Source organism: Oncorhynchus mykiss, chromosome 14, assembly GCF_013265735.2.
Source record: "Oncorhynchus mykiss isolate Arlee chromosome 14, USDA_OmykA_1.1, whole genome shotgun sequence".
Classification (NCBI taxonomy): Eukaryota; Metazoa; Chordata; class Actinopteri; order Salmoniformes; family Salmonidae; genus Oncorhynchus; species Oncorhynchus mykiss.
Window position 1 is genome coordinate 3,296,057 of NC_048578.1, and position 22,525 is coordinate 3,318,581.

The 22,525-nt window shown below is 43.2% G+C and overlaps 1 protein-coding gene across 4 annotated transcripts; it reads left to right on the forward strand.

Annotated features, from left to right (window-relative positions):
• The first annotated feature begins 1,713 nt into the window (after window positions 1-1,713).
• On the forward strand, window positions 1,714-21,906 carry LOC110488555 (histone-lysine N-methyltransferase 2D). Of its 4 annotated transcripts, none has more exons than XR_002468433.2 (6): window positions 1,728-2,412; window positions 2,911-3,021; window positions 3,125-3,188; window positions 4,898-5,098; window positions 11,665-13,453; window positions 21,018-21,906. XR_002468433.2 is itself a non-coding variant. In XM_021560804.2 (5 exons), the coding sequence occupies exons 1-5, from the start codon at window positions 2,208-2,210 to the stop codon at window positions 12,971-12,973; spliced, it is 1,845 nt and encodes a 614-aa protein (XP_021416479.1). In that variant the 5' UTR covers window positions 1,714-2,207; the 3' UTR covers window positions 12,974-13,607. The 4 variants fall into 4 exon arrangements, 2 of the variants coding, with proteins under 2 accessions (XP_021416479.1, XP_021416477.1); XR_002468434.2 differs by lacking the exon at window positions 21,018-21,906 and adding an exon at window positions 14,723-14,770; XM_021560804.2 differs by lacking the exon at window positions 21,018-21,906 and having other exon boundaries at window positions 1,714-2,412; window positions 2,956-3,021; window positions 11,665-13,607.
• Window positions 21,907-22,525: the final 619 nt, after the last annotated feature.

Sequence of the window (22,525 nt, forward strand, 5' to 3'; positions counted from 1 at the left end):
TGTGCGTGTCGTAGCTAAACTAGCGCATTTACAAAGCCAAGGGCAGATGTGCCATCATGGGCAACGAGGCCGCCCAAAACTTGTAAAAGATCGAGTGCACTGCGGGATGGTCATGGTCACTCTGTTCTGGGTCTTCAAGGCTACTGTTGCAGTCATGGGCCACCGCCGCTCACGTCACAATTTATTAACGGACTTCACTATTTATGTTTAAAAGGATAGTACAAAAGTTGAACTTGAACATTCCTAAATGCTGTCTGACAAAGGATGGACTATAATCCGTGTATAAAGGTGTTCTTACTAAATAATAGTGATTAAAGTCTTTACAAAATCTAAACAAACTTGAAGTAAACTACAGTGTTTCCATAACAAAATTTGGAAAGATCTTAAATAGGTTAAATGTATCCATTGATCAAAATTCTTCATGATTTTTTCAAGGGCTTCTGTCACCCACCTAACCAACATGCTAGTTGGTGGCTATTGCCTAATAGCTGTCTTGACTGTCCATTGCCGGTCTTTAGTTTATAGTGAATTATGTAAGCATGTAGCTGTAGTGTTTTTTGTAATAGGATTAGTAACAGCAGGACAGGTAGTCATCACTGAGCTCAAGGTCACTTGTGTAGCCCTAGACGTGAACTTGAACTGAGCCAATTTATGTTGATGATGCAAGTAATGCAAATATGCCCCTAAACACTTACCCTCCCCAAAAACATTTACTGCACAGCTGTGCATTCTTCACAGTTTAAGTTATAGTAAAGGTTATCTGAAAATAAGTTGATATTCAAAAGGTCATGTATGTCACTGAAGGAGTCAGAATGTGGAAACAGTCAGCCATGGTGAGTAGAAGTCAGGTATATTTGATATGACACTAATCTATGAAATTCAAATGGCCAATTTGTAGCTAGTTTGAAATGATATGAATCTTTAGGAAATAAAAGGGCATCAGCAGCAGGCATCACAAATAAACAAAAGCATGCATCACAAATAAACAACAGCATGCATCACAAATAAAAATCGTTGGCTCAATTGAATCACATTTTTTTATGCTATTCTTAAAAATGCTGTTTGCAGTGTTATTAGTGCAGAGCTTGCTGTCAGTGACAGGGAAAAACACAGTATGTTGCTGCAGTGTCATCAATGTGTGTGTTCCTGATGGAGTGCATTATATTGCTGAGTCACCTCAAGATTATCTGTGCTTATGCTGATGCAGAGATATTCTGCCCCATATTTCAGTTTGCTCGTGTCCTTTCCTGTCATTTTTTGCTGCAAATTCAATGTTTACTGCAAATTACCTCATTGTAATTCAACAGATTTACTGAGAATCTATAATCAATTGATGTAAGTCTGACAGAACATGTCAGCTGTATACGGGACTGGTCCTCTTGTGACTGTGGCACTAGACTAGTGACAGCCTTATCAGTAAGTGGCATGATTTAGAGGGACAGATAGACTGTACATTTCACAGAAACATTAGTTGCCATACATTTCCAATTCCACCCACATATTGTAAAAATGTCAGGCTGGGAGAGTAGGCAGAAGGGAATGTACTTCTTTTCTTTAGAGGGACACAAGAATTCTACTGCTGCTGGGGAACTGCAATGAAGTATATGTCTGAACTGCTGGAGTGATGGGCTTTAGGTGGTTGTGTCTAGGCCCTCTGTAATAAAAAATATGGACCAAAATATTGACCAACTTCCTCTGTAAGCAGAAGCTTCAAACTTTAATTCACAACTTTAAAAATAACATTGTAGTACAAACATTGAGTTATTTTGCTGGCCAGGTTTTACAACCTATCAAGTACCATACAACGGAATTTGAATTAATGAGTCACCGATGAATACCTCACTCCATGGCCTGTGGAATTTAGCACAGTGTGTCTGTGTTTGTGTTGGTTAAGATGCCCAGTGAAAAAACAGAGGGTGTGTACCCACTGGCCCAGCTCTGCCTGCTGAGATAGATAAAGTTGGCTTTAGCACGGAAGCTGAGGGTGGGGGTATCTATTTCACACAGGAGGCTCAGATGGCCAGACAAGACCACGCACGCAGGCCCATCAATGCTGCTGAATGGATCAACAGTTGACGTCTGTTAAGTGTGGTGGGGGACCCCCTTCAAGGTTTCATCACTGACTCTACAGTACAGTACATATGTATGTGCCCATTGCCTATTTAGGACTACGGTACAGATAGAGGGTGAGTGAAGACTGCTGAGAGATGACGGACCTGGAGGCATCGACAGTGGGTGAACCCCCTCCTCCATACATGATCTTCCTCCTGGTTTTCTTCTTCTTCATCACGGGCCTCCTGGGTTTCCTGGTCTGCCACCTTCTGAAGAAGAAAGGCTACCGCTGCAGGACAGGGGAGGAAGAAGATGAAGATGAGGAGGAGTGTGAGCAGAAACTGGGACCAGACAAGAATGGTAAGTATCACCAGGGAAAACAAGGATCTGTCAGAAATAGTTTTATATATTGGCTTTGATCTATCCATTGATGTCAGGATCGGGGATATGGCTTGAAGAAGTTAACAAGCGTCCACTATTGATTTTTGAGGCAGATACATATGGTATGTGTGACTTTTTTCAGAGGTGTCGGTTTTTATCAAAAGGGCCTTGGCCCTTTCCTAAACAGGAAACAGAGGAACTCTGTTGTACTATTTAGTTTAAGAGGATGTTATTCAGCTTGAATATAATTAATTCCTATGTCAACATTGGATACTCACAAATAAGTCATATTTTCCATATTAAATGAAGCCAGCCCATCAGTGGATGCTTTAGTTGAAATAAACTACCTTAAAGGAGCTGTAGAATCGGTTGATTCACACAAACATAAATAAGCTCCTTTTAAAAATGGTTAAAACAGGGTTAAGGTCGACAACATTGAGAATTTCCTTTAATAATCTCGAATGATGACGGAGCAAGCTTGGGGGCAAGCTACTTCGCCAGACAATCTTTCATGTATTACAGATGATGAAGAAGAGGACCATCAAGACACTGTTGAACAAATCCTGAAGTGCATCATTGAAAATGAAGGTAGTAACTCGAGAAACAACACAATATACACTAGATTTTGTCAATACCTTAGGAATTACACTTTAAAATAAGTGTATTTTTTGTGTTCTGTTTTGCCTTCTAGCCAACATGGAAGCCTTCAAGGAGATGCTAGGAAAACAGGATATTTGTGAACACCGTGATCCTACGTATGTATAGATAATACCAACTTTTTTGATTTGGTTATGCTATCTATTAGTCATGTAAGTGGATTCACATTCACCTTGTCTTAAAAATATACTGAAAATAAGTACACTTAAAATGTGAACTGTTTTGATTCATAAAATGTAAGCATAGCTTGTTCAAACATTAAGCCTCCTTTAGATATAAAACATTGATTTACATGATGTTTAGTTCATCTGACTGGCATTACTCCGTGGTTGTATTATCACCCTTGGTGAAAGTCTTTTAGTGTGCAGAGCTAAGGTAAACAAGCACCTTACTTCCTAAGATCACCAACTCTCTCAAGTAATACAGTCACAGTTCCTTTTAGCACTTAAACAAAACAATCTTTATGTGGTACATAATACATATGGTTCAAATGTAGGTCTTCTGTACTCTGTGTACTATACTACAGGCTTTTCCCTTCTTCTTTAGGGTGTGGAGTTTTCAGAGAGGCCACAATAATGGGTGTACATTTCACTGTGCCTGTAGTAGTCAGACGGAGTCTGGATGAAGTGTATTGTGTGTAGCTTGTATTTATCCTGGGACCAGATGGTAGCTTTACAGTGGCGTGCCCAGCCCCTCTGTTCCTGTGTCCCTGTAGACAGCTGTGTATGCAGTCAGTGTCTCTTACCTTGGGCTGCCTGTCCCATAGGGCCACCTGGCTTATTGTTGCCCTGCTGCATCCGCAGCTCTATTATGGGGTCTGATCTTTACTGCTGTGTTCTGAAGCAAAACACAAATAGCCTCTCAACATATTATGCTACAACTGTATGCCAACGAAGTGTTGCTCACATCCATATAAAGCATTTGAGGAAGATACAGAACAAGAGAAAACATGTATTCTACTACTACCCACATCCATATAAATAAACAGTGGTGTAAAGTACTTAAGTAAAAACACTAAGGTACTACTAAAGTAGTTTTTTGGGGTGTCTGTACTTTACTATTTATATTTTTTGACAACTTTTACTTTACTACATTCCTAAAGAAAATAATTTACTTTTTACATTTGAGACTTTTACTCAAGTAGTATTTTACTGGATGTCTTCTACGTGAGTTATTTTCTATTAGGGTATCTTTACTTTTAATCAAGTATGACAATTGGATACTTTTTCCACCACTGCATGTAAAGCATTCTAGGTTGAGATGATCGAGGGCATTTGAGAGAAACTCCGACCCAGTGATGTGCTGTGGTAATATAGCTGTGATGTGCTACTAGCGTACTAGAGAAAGGAAAACTGATTTATGCTTTTTAATTAAATCCAGATTCTTACTTGGCACCTCTAGGTTGAGTGTTTTAGTGTTCCTGCCTGTTTGCCAAGCTAGTGCTCAGACTGATAGCAGCCTACAGGGCTGTGGCATTCGTTGGCCACCCATTCGTATTCTTCCCACACTCTCCTCTCTTAGCCAGCTTCAGCACAGCTACAGACACCTCCCCAGGGACGCTGTAGTCCTGATGGGAGGGAGGTCACGGACAGAGGCGGTCAGCGTCGGGAACCAAGGGACTAATAGATCACACTAGAGATTCATATTTCACAGACAGATTCCAATTAATATGCTATAAACAGGCAGCTGCTTCTTGGAAAAGTGTCTTTGTCTTTTAATGTTTTTGCTTAGTCAGGGTTCTATGGTTCAGTGTGTTTAAATGGAAAATACATATGACAGAGTGATTCCTTCTTTGTCTTTCCGAAAGGTTACTGCGCAAAGAGAGCCTGGGGGGTATTCCACCTCATCACCACACCGTGCACTCTGGAGCCCAGCTTGACCACAAGTCCTGCACGCTCTGTGTGCAAGGGCGCTCCAAGAAGGCCCGACGCCGGAGCCGTGTACCTCGGACCATTAAGCCGAGAACGCCGGGAGAGAGGAGAGAGTCCACTGTGTTCGCTGTGGGAAGGTGAGTCACACTGGACTGCTCACTAATATTTGACAACACAATACATTCATATTTATTTATTTACACTCTTAGAAAAAATGCTCCAATAGGGTTATTCGGCTGTCCTTATAGGAGAACCCTGTCTGGTTCCAGGTAGAACCCCTTTGGGTTCCATGTAGAACCCTCTGTGGAAAGGTTTCTACATGGAATCCAAAAGAGTTCTACCTGGAACCAAAAGGGTTCTAGCTGGAACCAAAAAGGTTTCCTCAAAGGGTTCTCCTATGGAGACAGCCCAAAAAAACATTTTAGGTTGAAGATAGCACCCTTTTGGTTCCAGGTAGAACTATTTTGCGTTCCAAGTAGAACCCCTTCCACAGAGAAGTGTAGAGTGTAGCCAAGTAAGAGTGTAGCCAAGTATACTTAAGTACACTGCTCAAAAAAATAAAGGGAACACTTAAACAACACAATGTAACTCCAAGTCAATCACACTTCTGTGAAATCAAACTGTCCACTTAGGAAGCAACACTGATTGACAATAAATTGCACATGCTGTTGTGCAAATGGAATAGACAACAGGTGGAAATTATAGGCATTTAGCAAGACACCCCCAATAAAGGAGTGGTTCTGCAGGTGGTAACCACAGACCACTTCTCAGTTCCTATGCTTCCTGGCTGATGTTTTGGTCACTTTTGAATGCTGGCGGTGCTTTCACTCTACTGGTAGCATGAGACAGAGTCTACAACCCATACAAGTGGCTCAGGTAGTGCAGCTCATCCAGGATGGCACATCAATGCGAGATGTGGCAAGAAGGTTTGCTGTGTCTGTCAGCGTAGTGTCCAGAGCATGGAGGCGCTACCAGGAGACAGGCCAGTACATCAGGAGACGTGGAGGAGGTCGTAGGAGGGAAACAACCCAGCAGCAGGACCACTACCTCCGCCTTTGTGCAAGGAGGAGCAGGAGGAGCACTGCCAGAGCCCTGCAAAATGACCTCCAGCAGGCCACAAATGTGAATGTGTCTGCTCAAACGGTCAGAAACAGACTCCATGAGGGTGGTATGAGGGCCCGACGTCCACAGGTGGGGGTTGTGCTTACAGCCCAACACCGTACAGGACGTTTGGCATTTGCCAGAGAACACAAAGATTGGCAAATTCGCCACTGGCGCCCTGTGCTCTTCACAGATGAAAGCAGGTTCACACTGAGCACATGTGACAGACGTGACAGTCTGGAGACGCCATGGAGAACATTCTGCTGCCTGCAACATCCTCCAGCATGACCGGTTTGGCGGTGGGTCAGTCATGGTGTGGGGTGGCATTTCTTTGGGGGGCCATGTGCTCGCCAGAGGTAGCCTGACTGCCATTAGGTACCGAGATGAGATCCTCAGACCCCTTGTGAGACCATATGCTGGTGCGGTTGGCCCTGGGTTCCTCCTAATGCAAGACAATGCTAGACCTCATGTGGCTGGAGTGTGTCAGCAGTTCCTGCAAGAGGAAGGCATTGATGCTATGGACTGGCCCACCCGTTCCCCAGACCTGAATCCAATTGAGCACATCTGGGACATCATGTCTCGCTCCATCCACCAACGCCACGTTGCACCACAGACTGTCCAGGAGTTGGTGGATGCTTTAGTCCAGGTCTGGGAGGAGATCCCTCAGGAGACCATCCGCCACCTTATCAGGAGCATGCCCAGGCATTGTAGGAAGGTGATACAGGCACGTAGATGCCACACACACTACTGAGCCTCATTTTGACTTGTTTTAAGGACATTACATCAAAGTTGGATCAGCCTGTAGTGTGGTTTTCCACTTTCATTTTGAGTGTGACTCCAAATCTAGACCTCCATGGGTTGATAAATTTGATTTCCATTGATAATTTGTGTGATTTTGTTGTCAGCACATTCAACTATGTAAAGAAAAAAGTATTTAAGAATATTTCATTCATTCAGATCTAGGATGTATTATTTTAGTGTTCCCTTTATTTTTTTGAGCAGTGTATAAATAATGTAAAATTACTTATGTTAAGCAAACCAGACAGCCTCATTTTCTTGTTCTTTTAATTTACGGATAGCTAGGGGCACGCTCCAACACTAAAATATAATTTACAAACAAAGCAGGTGCTTAGTGAGTCCACCAGATCAGAAACAGTAGGGATGACCAGGGATGTTCTCTTGATAGGTGTGTGATTTAGGCAATTCTTCTGTCCTGCTAAGCGTTCAAATTGCTTTTAGGTGTCAGGGAAAATGTATGGAGTAAAAACTACATTTTACTTTAGGAATGTAGTGAAGTAAAAGTAGTCAGAAATATAAATAGTAAAGTACAGATACCCCAAAAAACGACTTAAGTAGTACTTTCAAGTACTTTTACTTTAGTACTTTAAACCACTGAAACTACTTTCATATATACTTCAATTTTTTTTTTAACTGCTACCAGGCTATCTTCAGATGAGTCTTGTGACCATATTAGAGCAAAACAACCGACATGTACAATATATACACAAAAGTATGTGGACACCCCTTCAAATGAGTGAATTTAACTATTTCAGCCACACCCGCTGCTGACAGGTGTATAAAATTGAGCACACAGCAATGCAATCTCCATAGACAAACATTGACATTAGAATGACCTTAAGGATGACTGTCAACGTGGCACCGCCACAGGATGCCACCTTTTCAACAAGTAAATTCATCAGATTTCTGCCCTGCTAAAGCTGCCCCGGTCAACTGTAAGTGCTGTTATAGTGAAGTGAAAACGTCTAGGATCAACAACGGCTCAGCCGCAAAGTGGTAGGCCACACAAACTCACAGAACGGGACCGCCAAGTGCTATTGCGCTTAAATAGGTTAAATAGAGTGTAAAAATAATCTGTCCTCGGTTGCAACACTCACTACCGAGTTCCAAACGGCCTCTTGAACAGTGGTGGGAAAAGTATCCAATTGTCATACTTGAGTAAAAGTAAAGGTACCTAAATAGAAAATGACTCAAGTAAAAGTGAAAGTCATCGAGTAAAATACTACTTGAGTAAAAGTCTAAAAGTATTTTGTTTTGAATGTATTTAAAATATCAAAAGTAAATGTAATTGCTATAATATACTTAAGTATCAAAAGTAAAAGTATAACTCATTTCAAATTCGTTATATTACGCAAACCAGACTGCACCATTAAGAAAAGTATTACGAATAGCCAGGGTCATACTCCAGCACTCAGTGCATTTGGAAAGTATTCAGACCCTTTGACTTTTTCGCCCATTTTGTTATGTTACAGCCTTATTTAAAAATGTATTACATTGTTTCCTCATAAATCTCTACACAATACCCCATAATGACAAAGCAAAAAAGTTTGAAGTTTTTGCAAATGTATAAAAAAAACTGAAATATAAAATGTACATAAGTATTCAGACCCTTTACTTAGTACTTTGTTGAAGCACCTTTGCCAGCAATTACAACCTCAAGTCTTCTTGGGTATGACGCTACAAGCTTGGCAAACCTGTATTTGGGGAGTTTCTCCCATTCTTCTCTGCAGATCCTCTCAAGCTCTGTCAGGATGGATGGGAAGTGTCGCTGCACAGCTATTTTCAGGTCTCGTCGTGGAAATGTCCTCTATTTACCAAATCATGAGAGCAAACCACACACACACACGTCAGAGTTAGTTATCACAAAGTCCATTTTTAATTATATGAGCTCTATCACAACCCTGTGACTCTCAGATCAATTCAGTGTCTATCAATGAATTCTCTGAGAGTCCCTTCCACATTTCAACTTAGTTCCTTTATAGCAAAGACACACACAGGATAAGACAGCATCGGCATAATTCATCGTTCAGCTTTGTCTCCTAAAACATGTTCTTTTTTCAAACTCAGAACCATAAACCAATCCTCCATATCAACAGGCATATATCAAATCCATCCTATCTTGACAAGATCACAGAGACACACTGACTGGCACACAGACATTGTGGAGCCAAGAGATACGCGCTTGACCTCTCCCCTCTCTCCAGCCCAAACAACTTAGTCTTGACATAGAACAGATACTGCAACCCCGCCTCAGTATTATACAAAAATAACATTCTGATGAGAAGTAACTTACAAACATATGATGAATATAAAACATCTTACCTATGTTACCAACCAATTCTGATTATTCCCCAACACTCTCCAGAGATGTTTGATCGGGTTCAAGTCCGGGCTCTGGCTGGGCCACACTCTGGCCACTCAAGGGCTTTCAGAGACTCAAGGGCTTTTTGTTCCGAAGCCACTACTGCGTTGTCTTGGCTGTGTGCATAAGGTTGTTGTCCTGTTGGAAGGTGAACCTTTGCCCCAGTCTGAGGTCATGAGTGCTCTGGAGCAGGTTTTTATCAAGGATCTCTCAGTACTTTGCTCTGTTCATCTTCCCCTCGATCCTGTTCCCCACAGCATGATGCTGTCACCACCATGCTTCACCTTAGGGATGGTGCCAGGTTTCCTTCAGATGTGACACTTGGCATTCAGGCCAAAGAGTTCAATCTTGGTTTCATCAAACCAGAGAAACTTGTTTATCATGGTCTGGGAGTCCTTTAGGTGCCTTTTGGCAAATTCCAAGTGGGCTGCCATGCGCCTGTTAATGAGGAGTGGTTTTCGTCTGACCATACTACCATACATGTCTGATTGGTGGAGTGGTGTAGAGATGATTATCCTTCTGGAAGGTTCTCCCATCTCCACAGAGGAACTCTGGAGCTCTGTTAGAGTCAGGTTATTGGTCACCTCCCTGACCAAGGCCCTTCTCCCCCGAATACTTAGTTTGGCCGGGCAGCCAGCTCTTGGAAAAGTCTTGGTGGTTCCAAACGTCTTCCATTTATGAATGATGTAGGCCACTCTGTTCTTGGGGACCTTCAATGCTACAGACATCATTTGGTACCCTTCCCCAGATCTGTGCCTAAAAACAATCCTGTTTCGGAGCTCTACGGACAATTCCTTTGACCTCATTGCTTGGTTTTTGCTCTAACATACACTGTCAACTTTGGGACCATATATAGACAGGTGTGTGCCTTTCCAAATCATGTCCAATCAATTGAATTTGCCACAGGTGCACTCCAATCAAGTTGTAAAAACATCTCAAGGAAGATCAATGAAAACAGGATTCACATAAGCTCTAGTTTGAGTCTCATAGCAAAACGGTCTTATATAAATAAGGTATTTCTGTTTAAAAATGTTAATACATTTGCAACAATTTCTAAAAACCTTTTGCTTTGTCATTATGAGGTACCATGTGTACATTGATGAGGAAAAACATGTATTTAATACATTTTAGAATAATGCTGTAATGTAACAAAATATGGAAAAGGGGAAGGGGTCTGAATACTTTCCGAATGCACTGTAATTGACAAACAAATCATTTGTGTTTAGTGAGTCCATCAGATCAGAGGCAGTAGAGATGACCAGGGATATTCTTTTGATAAGTGTGTGAATTGGATCATTTTCCTGTCCTGCTAAGCTTTCAAATTGTAACTAGTACTTTTGGGTGTCAGGGAAAATGTATGGAGTAAAAAGTACATTATTTTCCTTAGGAATGTAGTGAAGTAAAAGTTGTCAAAAATATAAATAGTAAAGTAAAGTACAGATACCCCCAAAAAACTACTTAAGTAGTACTTTAAAGTAATTTTACTTAAGTACTTTAGACCACTGCTCTGGAAGCAACGTCAGCACAATAACTGTTCATCGGGAGCTTCGGGAAATTGTTTTCCATGGCCTAGCAGCCGGACACAAGCCTAAGATCACCATGTGCACCAAGCATCAGCTGGAGTGGTGTAGAGCTCGCCGTAAAGTTTGTCAAGTTTGGTGAAGGAGGAATAATGGTCTGGGGCTTAGATCCAGTGAAGGGAAATCTTAACGCTACAGCATAAAATGACATTCTAGATGATTCTGTGCTTCCAACTTTGTGGCAACAGTTTGGGGAAGGCTCTTTCCTGTTTCAGCATGACAATGCCCCCGTGTACAAAGCGAGGTCCATCCAAAACTGGTTTGTCGAGATTGGTGTGGAAGAACTTGACTAGTCTACACAGAGGCCTGACCTCAACCCCATCAAACACCTTTGGGATGAATTGGAATGCCGACTGCAAGCCAGGCCTAAGTCGCCCAACATCAGTGCCCGACCTCACCAATGCTCTTGTGGCTGAATGGAAGCAAGTCCCTGTAGCAATGTTACTACATCTCATGGAAAGCCTTCCCAGAAGAGTGGAGGCTGTTATAGCAGCAAAGGGGGACCAACTCCATATTAATGCCCATGATTTTGGAATGAGATGTTAGACTAGCAGGACCAGGTGTCCACATACTTTTGGTCATGTAGTGTACGTGTTCTAAAATACTTTCCGGGATGTGTCCTGGTTTGACAGACACCGATCTGCCACCTTCCACCGCAGATGCTGATATCTCTAGCTTAAACTGACAGATTTTGATGTTTTTGTTTTTATTGTGCTCATTCGACTCTAGGGGGTTTAGGATTTAGGATTATGAGGATTCAGAGGCCTTTGTGTTTGTGTTTAAGTACTTTACATGAGTACAGTTATGCTATGTAATGTCCTTATCGTAGTGATGTACTTAATAGAGGTCCGTGTACCTACAGGTTCCGAGTCACCCACATGGACAAAAAGGATCAGGGGTCTGGCGACCAGTTAGACCAATCGGAGGCTCTGGATAGTGAGAAGGGGGATGAGGACGACCCCCAGAGGAAGGAGGGGTACAACCTGCGGAGCATGTTCAAAGACGTCAAAACGGACAGCACCAACGGTGTGGTTCCCATCGTGGCCAAGCGGAAGAAGAGTCTGGTTCTGTTCTCCCCACGCAGAGATAGTGATCCAGTGGGGGCCAAAGTGCCACTGAGCCAGCCCATGGTAGAAGAGGAACCCCTCTTCGCTGCTCCAGTGCAGACCTCCAGCCCTGTGAAGATCCTGTCGTCCCAGCCCAGCCTGGACTCTGGTGCACCTGACGACACTGAGATGGCTCCTGTTAAAATGTACCCTACTAGGGTCACTTTTGTAGTGTCCCCCACAGAGAGTCCCGTACCAGTCTCTCCCAACGCGAGTCCAAGAGGCGTCTCCCCTCTAACACCCCCAATGCAAGATTCCCCCACCACCACCCCAGTACAAGTCACCCCCATGACCCCTGAGATATTACCCCTTACCCAAGGCTCATATAATAACCCTAGTCTTAGCGCCTTAAATGTCTCTCTTACCCCTACCCCTGTACAAGCCTCTCCAACCTCTAACCTCTTGAATGTCTCACCTGACCTGTCCTCCAGAAATGTGTCCCCCTCCCCTACTCATTTAAATGTTTCTCCTACCCCTTTCCCCATACAAGTCTCCCCTGGCCAGTCGTCCAGAAAAGTGTTTCCTTCCTCTAGCCCGTTAAATGTCTCTCCTGCCCCTACCCCCTTAATGGTGTCCCCCACCACTCTACCCCGTAGCATTCTAAAGAATACTACTACTTTTGTCAAGGTGGACGAAACCTCACCCACCACGAAAGGGCCAGAGGACAAGTTTGAGAGCCTTGCTACTGTCAGGGCCGACAAAGTTTCTCCCACTGCTGTTCCTGTGAAAGTCTGCCCCACTGTGGACCCCATGAAAGTCTCCCCCACCTCAACCTCCGTCAAGATCTCCCCCACCAGCGGAGGCCCTTTAGAGGACAAGCTGGAGGTGGGGAGTGTTACCATAGTCAAAGCCAGCCCGGACAGTCAGATGGAGTTCTATGTGGTGCGTACGGCTGAGTTAATGAAGGAGGAGGAAGAGGAGGACCCTGCTGTGGCTCAGAGCCCCCCAGAGAAAGGGAAGGATGATGAGGTGGAGATGGAGGACATAAAGGACTGTCGGGTCAGCCAGGAGGAGGGTGTGTCTCTGGAGGAGAAGAGATCAGTGCACAGTCAGCACAAGTGGTGAAAGAGAGAGAGAGAAAGAGAGATAGAGAGAGGACACGCTGGGATGGGGGAGGGGGAAAGACTGGCCACACCCAACTGTGACAAACGGATATATTGCAATACTACGGAGGTAAACCGAACCAAGCCATGCCAAAACTGAACTATACCAGACTGAGACTGGCTGTCTGGAACCAACTAGACCTTGACGGCGGGGGCGTACCAGCAAGGCTGTGATTTATTCATTGATATAGACAAGTTGTGGTTAGCTAAACACTGGCACCTTATATCCAGATGTATTGATCTTAAAGGCTTGCATAATGTGGCTAACAGCACTGCTACAGTACTACTTCTATTATCAACAGACAGTGCAAGCCCAGGCCTCCATCTACAAGTGCACTTTTTTTGAAAACACTGCTCACAGACTGCATTTTACAACAATCAACTTTAACCCCAACAACAATCAACTACACCACAGTGTAAATCGACCAACAGCAAATAACGGGTAATATCTGTGTATTCTAATTTATCGTCAGTCCGATCTCTAACTCTTCTACATCAGCGGGGGCTGCTGAGGGGAGGACGGCTCATAGTAATGGATGGAACGAAATAAATGGAATGATATCAAACATGTGGTTTCCATGTACTCCATTCCAGCCATTATTATGAGCCGACCTCCCCTCAGCAGCCTCCACTGTTCTATAGAGTTGAAGTCGGAAGTTTACATACACCTTAGCCAAATACATTTAAACTCAGTTTTTCACATTTCCCTGACATTTAATCCTAGTAAAAATTCCATGTCTTAGATTAGTTAGGATCTCCACTTTATTTTAAGAATGTGAAATGTCAGAATAATAGTAGAGAGAATTATTTATTTCAGCTTTTATTTCTTTCATCACATTCCCAGTGGGTCAGAAGTTTACGTACACTCAATTAGTATTTGGTAGCATTGCCTTTAAATTGTTTAACTTGGGTCAAAAGTTTTGGGTAGCCTTCCACAAGCTTCCCACAATAAGTTGGGTGAATTTTGGCCCGTTCCTTCTGACAGAGCTGGTGTAACTGAGTCAGGTTTGTAAGGCCTCCTTGCTCACACACGCTTTTTCAGTTCTGCCCACAAATTTTCTATGGGATTGAGGTCAGGGCTTTGTGATGGCCACTCCAATACCTTGACTTTGTTGTTCTTAAACCATTTTGCCACAACTTTGGAAGTATGCTTGGGGCCATTGTCCATTTGGAAGACCCATTTGCGACCAAGCTTTAATGATGTCTGGAGATGTTGCTTCACCAGTCCCTCTTGCAGCAAAGCACACCACAACATGATGCTGCCACCCCCGTGCTTCACGGTTGGGATGGTGTTCTTCAGCTTGCAAGCCTACCCATTTTTCCTCCAAACATAACAATGGTCATTATGGCCAAACAGTTATATTTTTGTTTCATCAGGCCATTTCTCCAAAAAGTAGGATCTTTGTCCCCATGTGCAGTTGCAAACCGTAGCCTGGATTTTTATGGCAGTTCGGAGCAGTGGCTTCTTCCTTGAAGAGTGGCCTTTCAGGTTATGTCGATATAGGACTCGTTTTTACTGTGGATATAGATACTTTTGTGCCGGTTTCCTCCAGCATCTTCACAAGGTCCTTTGCTGTTGTTCTGGGATTGATTTGCACTTCTCACACCAAAGTACGTTCATCTGTAGGAGACAGAATGCATCTCCTTCCTGAGCGGTATGACGGCTGCATGGTCCCATGGTATTTATACTTGCATACTATTGTTTGTACAGATTAACGTGGTACCTTCAGGCGTTTGGAAATTGCTCCCAAGGATGAACCAGACTTTTGGAGGTCAACATTTTTTTTCTGAGGTCTTGGCTGATTTCTTTTAATTTTCCCATGATGGCAAGCAAAGAGGCACTGCGCATTGAAGGTAGGCCATGAAATACATCCACAGGTACACCTCCAATTGACTCAAATGATGTCAATTAGGCTATCAAAAGCTTCTAAAGCCATGACATCATTTTATGGAATTTTCCAAGCTGTTTAAAGGCACAGTCAACTTAGTGTATGTAAACTTCTGATCCACTGGAATTGTGATACGGTTAAATATAAGTGAAATAATCTGTCTGTAAACAATTTTTTGAAAGAAATGTTGTGTCATGCACAAAGTAGATGTCCTAACCGACTTGCCAAAACTATAGTTTGTTAACAAGAAATTTGTAGAGTGGTTGAAAAACAAGTTATAATGACTAAGTGTATGTAAACTTCCGACTTCAACTGTATATACCATACTATGGAATTAGAGCCAGAAACTGCCTATGAGTAACTCAAGGTTCCCTTTCAGTTGGTCACTCGGTATAACATACTATGAGGAGTCACCTGAAGAAAACTAAAAACACGCCCAACGGGCCAATAAATGCAAAGTTCGCTCTCAGAAGCCCCAACTTTCCTAGCCATAACACCTGGGCTCGCATTCATTTCCTCAATTCTCCGTTCTTCAGCTCGCCTGAAGGAGAACTTGTCACTCGATTTACAAGCACACAAAGATTACTGGATTCGGCTCTGTACTCGTCCCCAAAGATGTTGCGAGTTTTGGGTCTTGGTATCGGTTTTTGTGTTAGCTAAAAGCTAATTACTTTCTGCTCTGCTTGTGTAGCTAATGCTTCGTTGCTTGAGTAGGTTTTGTGTTTGCAAAAAGCCAACTACCTCTGCTGTGCTTGTGTAGCAAGTGCTTCCTTGCTTAAGTAAGATGGTCAAAAAGGCTAACCTGCTGGATTTGAACCTCCGACCATGGCCTAGGGCATATGATTTCACAATGAAATTGAAAGATGCTCACAAGTGCTGTCCTGTTTGCCTGGGGTGGAAACATACACTCAGGCTGCCTTGGCATGGACTAGTTCGTGTGACTGGTGTCACCGGCTGAATTTAGACTGAATTTAGACTCTATTGTATGTTGACTTCTTAGATTGGGGTTACTGAAGAAGTCCTTTTCTTTAAAAAAAATTGTTTTAATAATGGCGGCCTGGGAGAGAGGGGCTGTTTTGTGGTTGGAATTGTTCCCCTCCGTCATGCAGGGGACTGGGGTTCAATTCCCTGATGGGCAACCCAGCCAAGCTATGGGCTAGTTGGCTGGGTTCTCTTCTTCCCTGAAGGGCAACCGCATTCTGGAAAGGATGTGGTGTCTCTGACTGGTTCTGGGGGGTTTTCGGAGAAGGAGGTGGATGAGCTAGCTCAGGCAGCTTCATTTTTCTACCACGGTTGTCACGTTGAGCTGCAGAGCAGTGGCCGGCGGTATGGCTGTCCTTCGCAACTGAGGTAGCCCAGGTTGGGGAAAGTTTTACCACCTGTGATGACTGCGATAAAGTGTCACTTGACTCTCTTTACGTTTTTTGATTTGAAATAACTCACATTCAGCCATGTTGCATGAAATGTGGAACTGTTTTAGAGGGGGCACGTTTCGCTTGCTTGCTAGTATGGAACGCTAGTTAGTCACCTGGCCTCTGAGGCAAACAGAGAGGCTAATCCTTGTCCTTTGCTCCCATATAGAGCATGGCTTGCATGCTAGTTGGTCATAAATAACCTATCGGAGCCGGGAGAATGAGTTTTGGGAAAGCCAATTTCGCCGAAGGAGTGTTTGGCTCAGCAATGGAGTCCATGCAGTCCCGTTCTTAGAAGAAGCAAAAGCAGGAAGGAGAAGTGCTTTCCTGCTGGGAAAAAGCATGTGAACGCCCGTCCAACTCTATGACTAGGAGACTCGGTTATGATATCTGGACCCCGATCTTTTTCATATGCAGGGCCTCGATGTCATGCACCACTGAGAATGACAAATAAGGGCACTTTCTTTTGTTTGTCAATGGTGACGTTGTGCATTTGCATTTTGGTAATTTGGTGGACGCTCTTATCCAGAGCAACTTGCAGTAATGAGTGCAATGCTTCTACCCAAGGGTCTATGGTGTCCAAGGGTATCAAAAGTATGGTATCACCCATATGTGACCATAAATCAGTCTCTTCCCTGAGTCAGACACAAGGTTGTCGGGAGTGGTGGCTGTGAGAGGACATGACAAAATAACCACATTATCCCAGTCCTCAAGGTGGTGCTCCGCCCCTGCAGATGACAATGTATGGGAGGTTGGCCGTGTGCTCCGCCCAGTGGTGGGCATGTGAGGTGTCACCATGGGTGTGTCCTAGCACCTGTTTTGAGAGAGGACATTTCCTCACTTTTTTGGAAGTGGGCTATTCGATTGGTTCTTGTGTTAGAAGTACAGAGCGGTTGGTATAGCCGGTATTCCCAAGTTCCTAAGAGCAATGGAATGCTGCATTCAATCATGGACTTGTGTGGTTTGGACAAGCACCTTAATAAGGAGAGCAAGTTCAAATTACTCATGCTTCTGAGGCTACTAGAGTTGAGGCTTCACCGCGATTGGTTCACGTAGCTACGTGTCTGGGTGCATCTCGCCATTGCCATCAGTTGCTTATGATATCCCCATCGTGCCTGAGGGTGTTAACTCCTTATAGAACCCTGCGACTGTTGTTGCCATTGTCTGGGTAGTGTCCTGCAGGGTGATCACGACAGACGCATTTTCACTGGGATGACAAGCGCTGTGTGTGGGCTACTCGGAAAGTGGGATTTGGTCGACAATTACCTGGAGCTATTGAAAGCACTAAGGCGCTTTCTTACGATATTGGAGGGCCAGCATGTGTTGGTAAGTTCTGACAACAGTCTCTTTCTTGAACCTGGCTCGTTATCTGCTCATAGGGAGTAATGGGCGTTTCGTGTTGCTCAGGGTGACATACCTTCCAGATCTCTCAACGTGGGTGTGGATCTACTTTCCAGGGTGGGTCCTCTCTTAATGGAGTGGAAACTCCACCCCTCGGTGGTTGCCCAGATATGGGATCTGTTCGGCAAGGCCTACGTAGATCTTTACACATTGTGAGAAAACCACTAATTGCTGCTTGTTCTTCTCAATAAAGGATCTGGGGAACAAATACTTTGGCACATCAGTGGCCTCAGGTTTGGCTTTATGCTTTTCCTCCGGTGGACCTCATTCAGGCCACCTTGAAAAGGTCTGTCAGGAGGGTCTGTTGTTGATTTTGGGGGCCAGACCACCCTGGTTCCATCCACCTGTTAGGCGGAGACCTCTGGAGAGCTCCGTGTTGTCGGTATCTGTTGTCCCAGGTGCACGATATGTTTGGCATACACAACTGTAGATATGAAATATGTGGGTTTGGCCCCTGAAAGGCTGAAATTGGCGGCTAGGGGTTTATAGCCTCGAACTTGATTATGACTATACAGTCGGGCACGAGCTTCCTCTAACGTCTAAGTTGTGCGCGTTTGAGAGTTGGTGTAAGATTAAAGGATTTTCTCATTTACAGAGCTCTTTGGTGGACATGTTGATGTTCTTGCAAGAGCTTTATGAGCAGGGCATTTCTTTTTCTACACTATAAGTTTGTGGCAGCCATCTTCGCGTGTCATGTAGGGATTGATGGCTCTACCCCGGGGTTTCATCCTCTGGTGGTACGGTTCCTGAAAAGCGTGCGTCGGCTCAGACCAGTGTCTAAGTCTATGGCACCGACCTGGGACCTGGATTTGGTCCTGGACACATTGTGTGAGCCTCTTTTTGAACCATTGGAGTCTGTGGACCTGAAGGTCCTTTCCTAGAAGACTGTCCTGCTTATGGCCTTGGCGGCAAAGTGCGTTGGGGCGATCTCCATACGCTATCAGTACACCCTTCCTGTTTGGAGTTTGCGCCTGCAAGGTGGTGTTACGTCCTAATGCATCTTTTGCTCCTAACGGTTAACCCTAATTCCTGCAGCTTTTCAGCTGTTCCCTGTCTCACCTCCTTCGTTTGCTTCCAGCGAACAAAGGAAGTTGCATGGCCTGTGTCTGGTGCGTGCTTTACGCACATACAGTATATGGATAGGATCAAGGATATCCATGTTTGTGACCAGTTTTTTTGTCTGTTTCGCTAATCCAGCTTGGGGTAGGTTGCTTTCATCTTTCTCATTGGATTGTGGAGGCTATCTAATTAGCATGTACAGCAAAAGACAAGGGTTACCTAGCGGTGTGCATCCTCGCTCCTTTATGGGTGTGGCTGTGTCTTGGGCATTGTTCAGGGGAATTATGATTCTTGATATCTGTGCTGCAGCGAGTTGGGGTTCCCCACAGGCCTTTGTGAGGTTTTATCTCTTGGACAAAACTGCTCCCAGTGTGATTCATAGTGTTCTTATGGCTGGGTCCGGGAGTTAGACAGAGCGCAGATTGTGCATTTATCCGGGTTGCTACAGTTTCCTTGTGGGTTTGAGCCTTGGACTGCCGTGGTTCGTTGATGAGGCGGCACACAAATGCTAATTTTCAAGTCACAGCAGATGCCCTGTTGGTTTAGACTTGCGGCTCCTTGTGTGAGTTCTGGCATTCCAGACTCCTTGGGTCTCTGTGGGAGCCTTTTTGGAACCGGTAGTGTCTACGGACTTGGGCCGCCGTGGTCGATGTTAGGCAGCGTTTTGTCCGGGTTACCACAGTTTTCCTGTAGATTTGAGCCTTGGGCTGCCTTGATGGGTGGCAGTGCGCAGTATGCATTTGTCAGGCAGCGGCAGGTAGAATTGGGCCAGTAGTGGTTAGAGCGTTGGGCCAGGAACCGAAAGGTAGCTGGGTCGAATACCCGACCCTGTAAAACAACACATTTCACTGCACCTATCCGGTGTACAGTACGTGACAATAAAACATATATTTTTTAGGGTTACCACAATTCCCTGTAGAGCCTTGGGCTCTGGTCAATGCTATGCAGTGCACATGTGTGCTTTACCAAGTCACGACAGGTGTTCTGTTGTTTTGGACTTGCAGTGCCTTGTACAAGTTATGACATTTCAGGCTCGTAAGGTAAATAACTATTGTTCTTGGAACCGTGGGGTCTATGCAGTGGCAGCGTGTCAGTGCGCTTAACCAAGTTGCTGCAGGTTCTGGTTATCTATATGGGGCTCTGACAGTTCAGGCCTCATGAGGCTCTGACAGATCATATGCCTCTCGGATAAGTGTTAGGGAAAAATATGGCTTCTATAACCCCTTTCTGGAGCCTGTGGAACCTTGGTGCTTGGGCTGCCGTGGGCCTCCTAGTTTGGTACCCCCTGAGCCGGCTTTTGGTATGATTGTATGTCCCCATAGTATGTTATGCCGAGTGACCGACTGAAAGGGAATGTACAGTTATGAATATAAGTAATGTTCCCTAAAGGAAGGAACGAGGTATAACATATTTTGGCCCTGTGCCGTCAGGGTGTTTTGGGCTCGCTGTAGTGGTACTGATTTGAGGAAATTAATGCAAGCCCCGGTGTTATAGCCAGGAAGGCGGGGCTCCAGAGGGTGGACTCTGTATTCATTGGCCCGTTGGGTGTTTTTAGTTTGCTTCAGGTGTGATTGGTCGTTAACTCTCCATAGTATGTTTTTAATTTTTTACTTTAGTTTATTTAGTAAATATTTTCTTAACTCTATTTTCTTAAAACTGCATTGTTGGTTAAGGACTTGTAAGTAAGCATCACGGTAAGGTGATCTCACTATACCTGTTGTATTCAGCGCATGTGACAAATAAAATGTAATTTTGTTTGTATGTTATACCTCATTCCCTCCTTCAGGGAACAGTAGTTATATTCATAAATGTACGTTTTTATCTAGCCATCTGAAATAAATAGTCCTTAAACAACTATAACAAATACTCAATCATATTTCAGTCTGAATAGTGCTATTAGCCAATGACTTTTAGAATAAAATGTTAAGGTACTGGAACATATTATTATTGTTGTTTATTTGTTTACTTGGAAGCATACAGGAGCAACGTACAATCCAAAGTATTATTCTGATCCTATTTTAGAAATTATATAGAAATCATAGGCCAGCACTGTAGTTGATAAATACACATCATTAGGATGCTAGTTTATTTATTGTGATTCACAGTATTCATTTGTTTGGAAGTAATTTGTTTACTGTCAGGGTGACCTCACTATTCCCACTGGACTACATACTCTTTGGCAAAGAAGACACTCAGATGCTAATAGTTAGAATGTGTTGTTCTGAACAAAAACATATATTTTCAGGGGTGTATTTACAAGGAACGAAGTAGAAGCAAAAGGGCCGAAATATGGAGGGACCTACCTGATTTTGTCCAATGAGAAAGGTTTGTTTTTGTTTTCCGTTGCAAAGCATTTTGCTACGGTGTGCACTAATGAATATCCCCCAGATCTGTAGTAGTGAACAGTGTTTCCCTCTATTGTATACACACAGTACACATCTCACCTCTTCTCTCTCATCGATTCCCATTTCTTCTCACTACACTTCATCCTTTTAACAAAATGCCAATGTGATTTTTAGGCTGTTTACACAGGCAGCCAAATTCAGATCTTTTGCCCAATTATGTGAAAAAGATCTGATTGGTCAAAAGGCAAATTAGTGGCAAAAGATCAGAATTGGGCTGCCTGTGTAAACACAGCCTTGATGTGAAACATATTCTATGTCAAGAAGGCATTAAGGCTGTGTAATTCTTTTTGCACAACATATGTCTTTATTGTTATGCAGAGAATACGGTTTTAGCCATGCGATGACAATATTCCTGAGCTTTACTTGACTTTATGGAAATAATGTGCACTGTTGAATACCTGTTTATTTAATCTAGATTTGCTTCCTTAATGTCAACAGGGATGTAATTGAATATTTGTTGAAAGTGAAGACATCTGTGTCAATTTACTACAGATGCATTGAACTTAGAAAGTGTAAGGTTTTGATGTGACTAAATCCTTAATTGAATACTTGTTTTGAAAAAATGTATGATTTTTGTTTTGTCAAGGAAGCAAATGCCAGGTTAAAGGACTGTGATCCACTTCAGAATGTAAAGGGTTGATCAGATTTGAATGGGATTGTTTGTGTAGCCTTGTAGAGATAGTATAAACATTTAAAATTATAATACGCAATAAAGAACAGCTAACATAACAGTGCTTAAATGCATTAGATATACTGTTTACTTTAATATACATCAGTGGTGTGAGATGGTCAAGAAATGAAGAGCTTACTGTATGCCACAGTCATAAATGTTTCACCAGCAAATAGTACTGTCACTATACATGTGAATGGTAATATGGTTACAGCTCCACCAAGCACAGAATATGACTGATTTCAATTAAGATTTAATGTTTTCAAATGAACTGGTAAACAAAAGCACACTAAGCAAAGCAATATTTTTGTTACCTACATTTGGTCCCTTCTGCTGTTTATGGCTGCTACATGTATTACCAGTTCACAGCAATTACCTAACTCCTCAAGTAGTCTCACTCTGTGTTCATTGAGTTTAAACTATATCTAAATGTGTTTGTAGTGGCATTAGAATCATATATTGCATGTGTCTTAATTGACAGAAGCTGGAAAAACATAAGGTAAACATACATGGATGTACAGAACCAGTTTGGACACACCTACTCATTCAAGGGTTGTTCTTTATTTTTACTATTTTCTACATTGTAGAATAATAGTGAAGACATCTAAACTATGAAATAACACACATGGAATCATGTAGTAACCAAAAAAGTGTTAAACAAATCAAAATATATTTTAT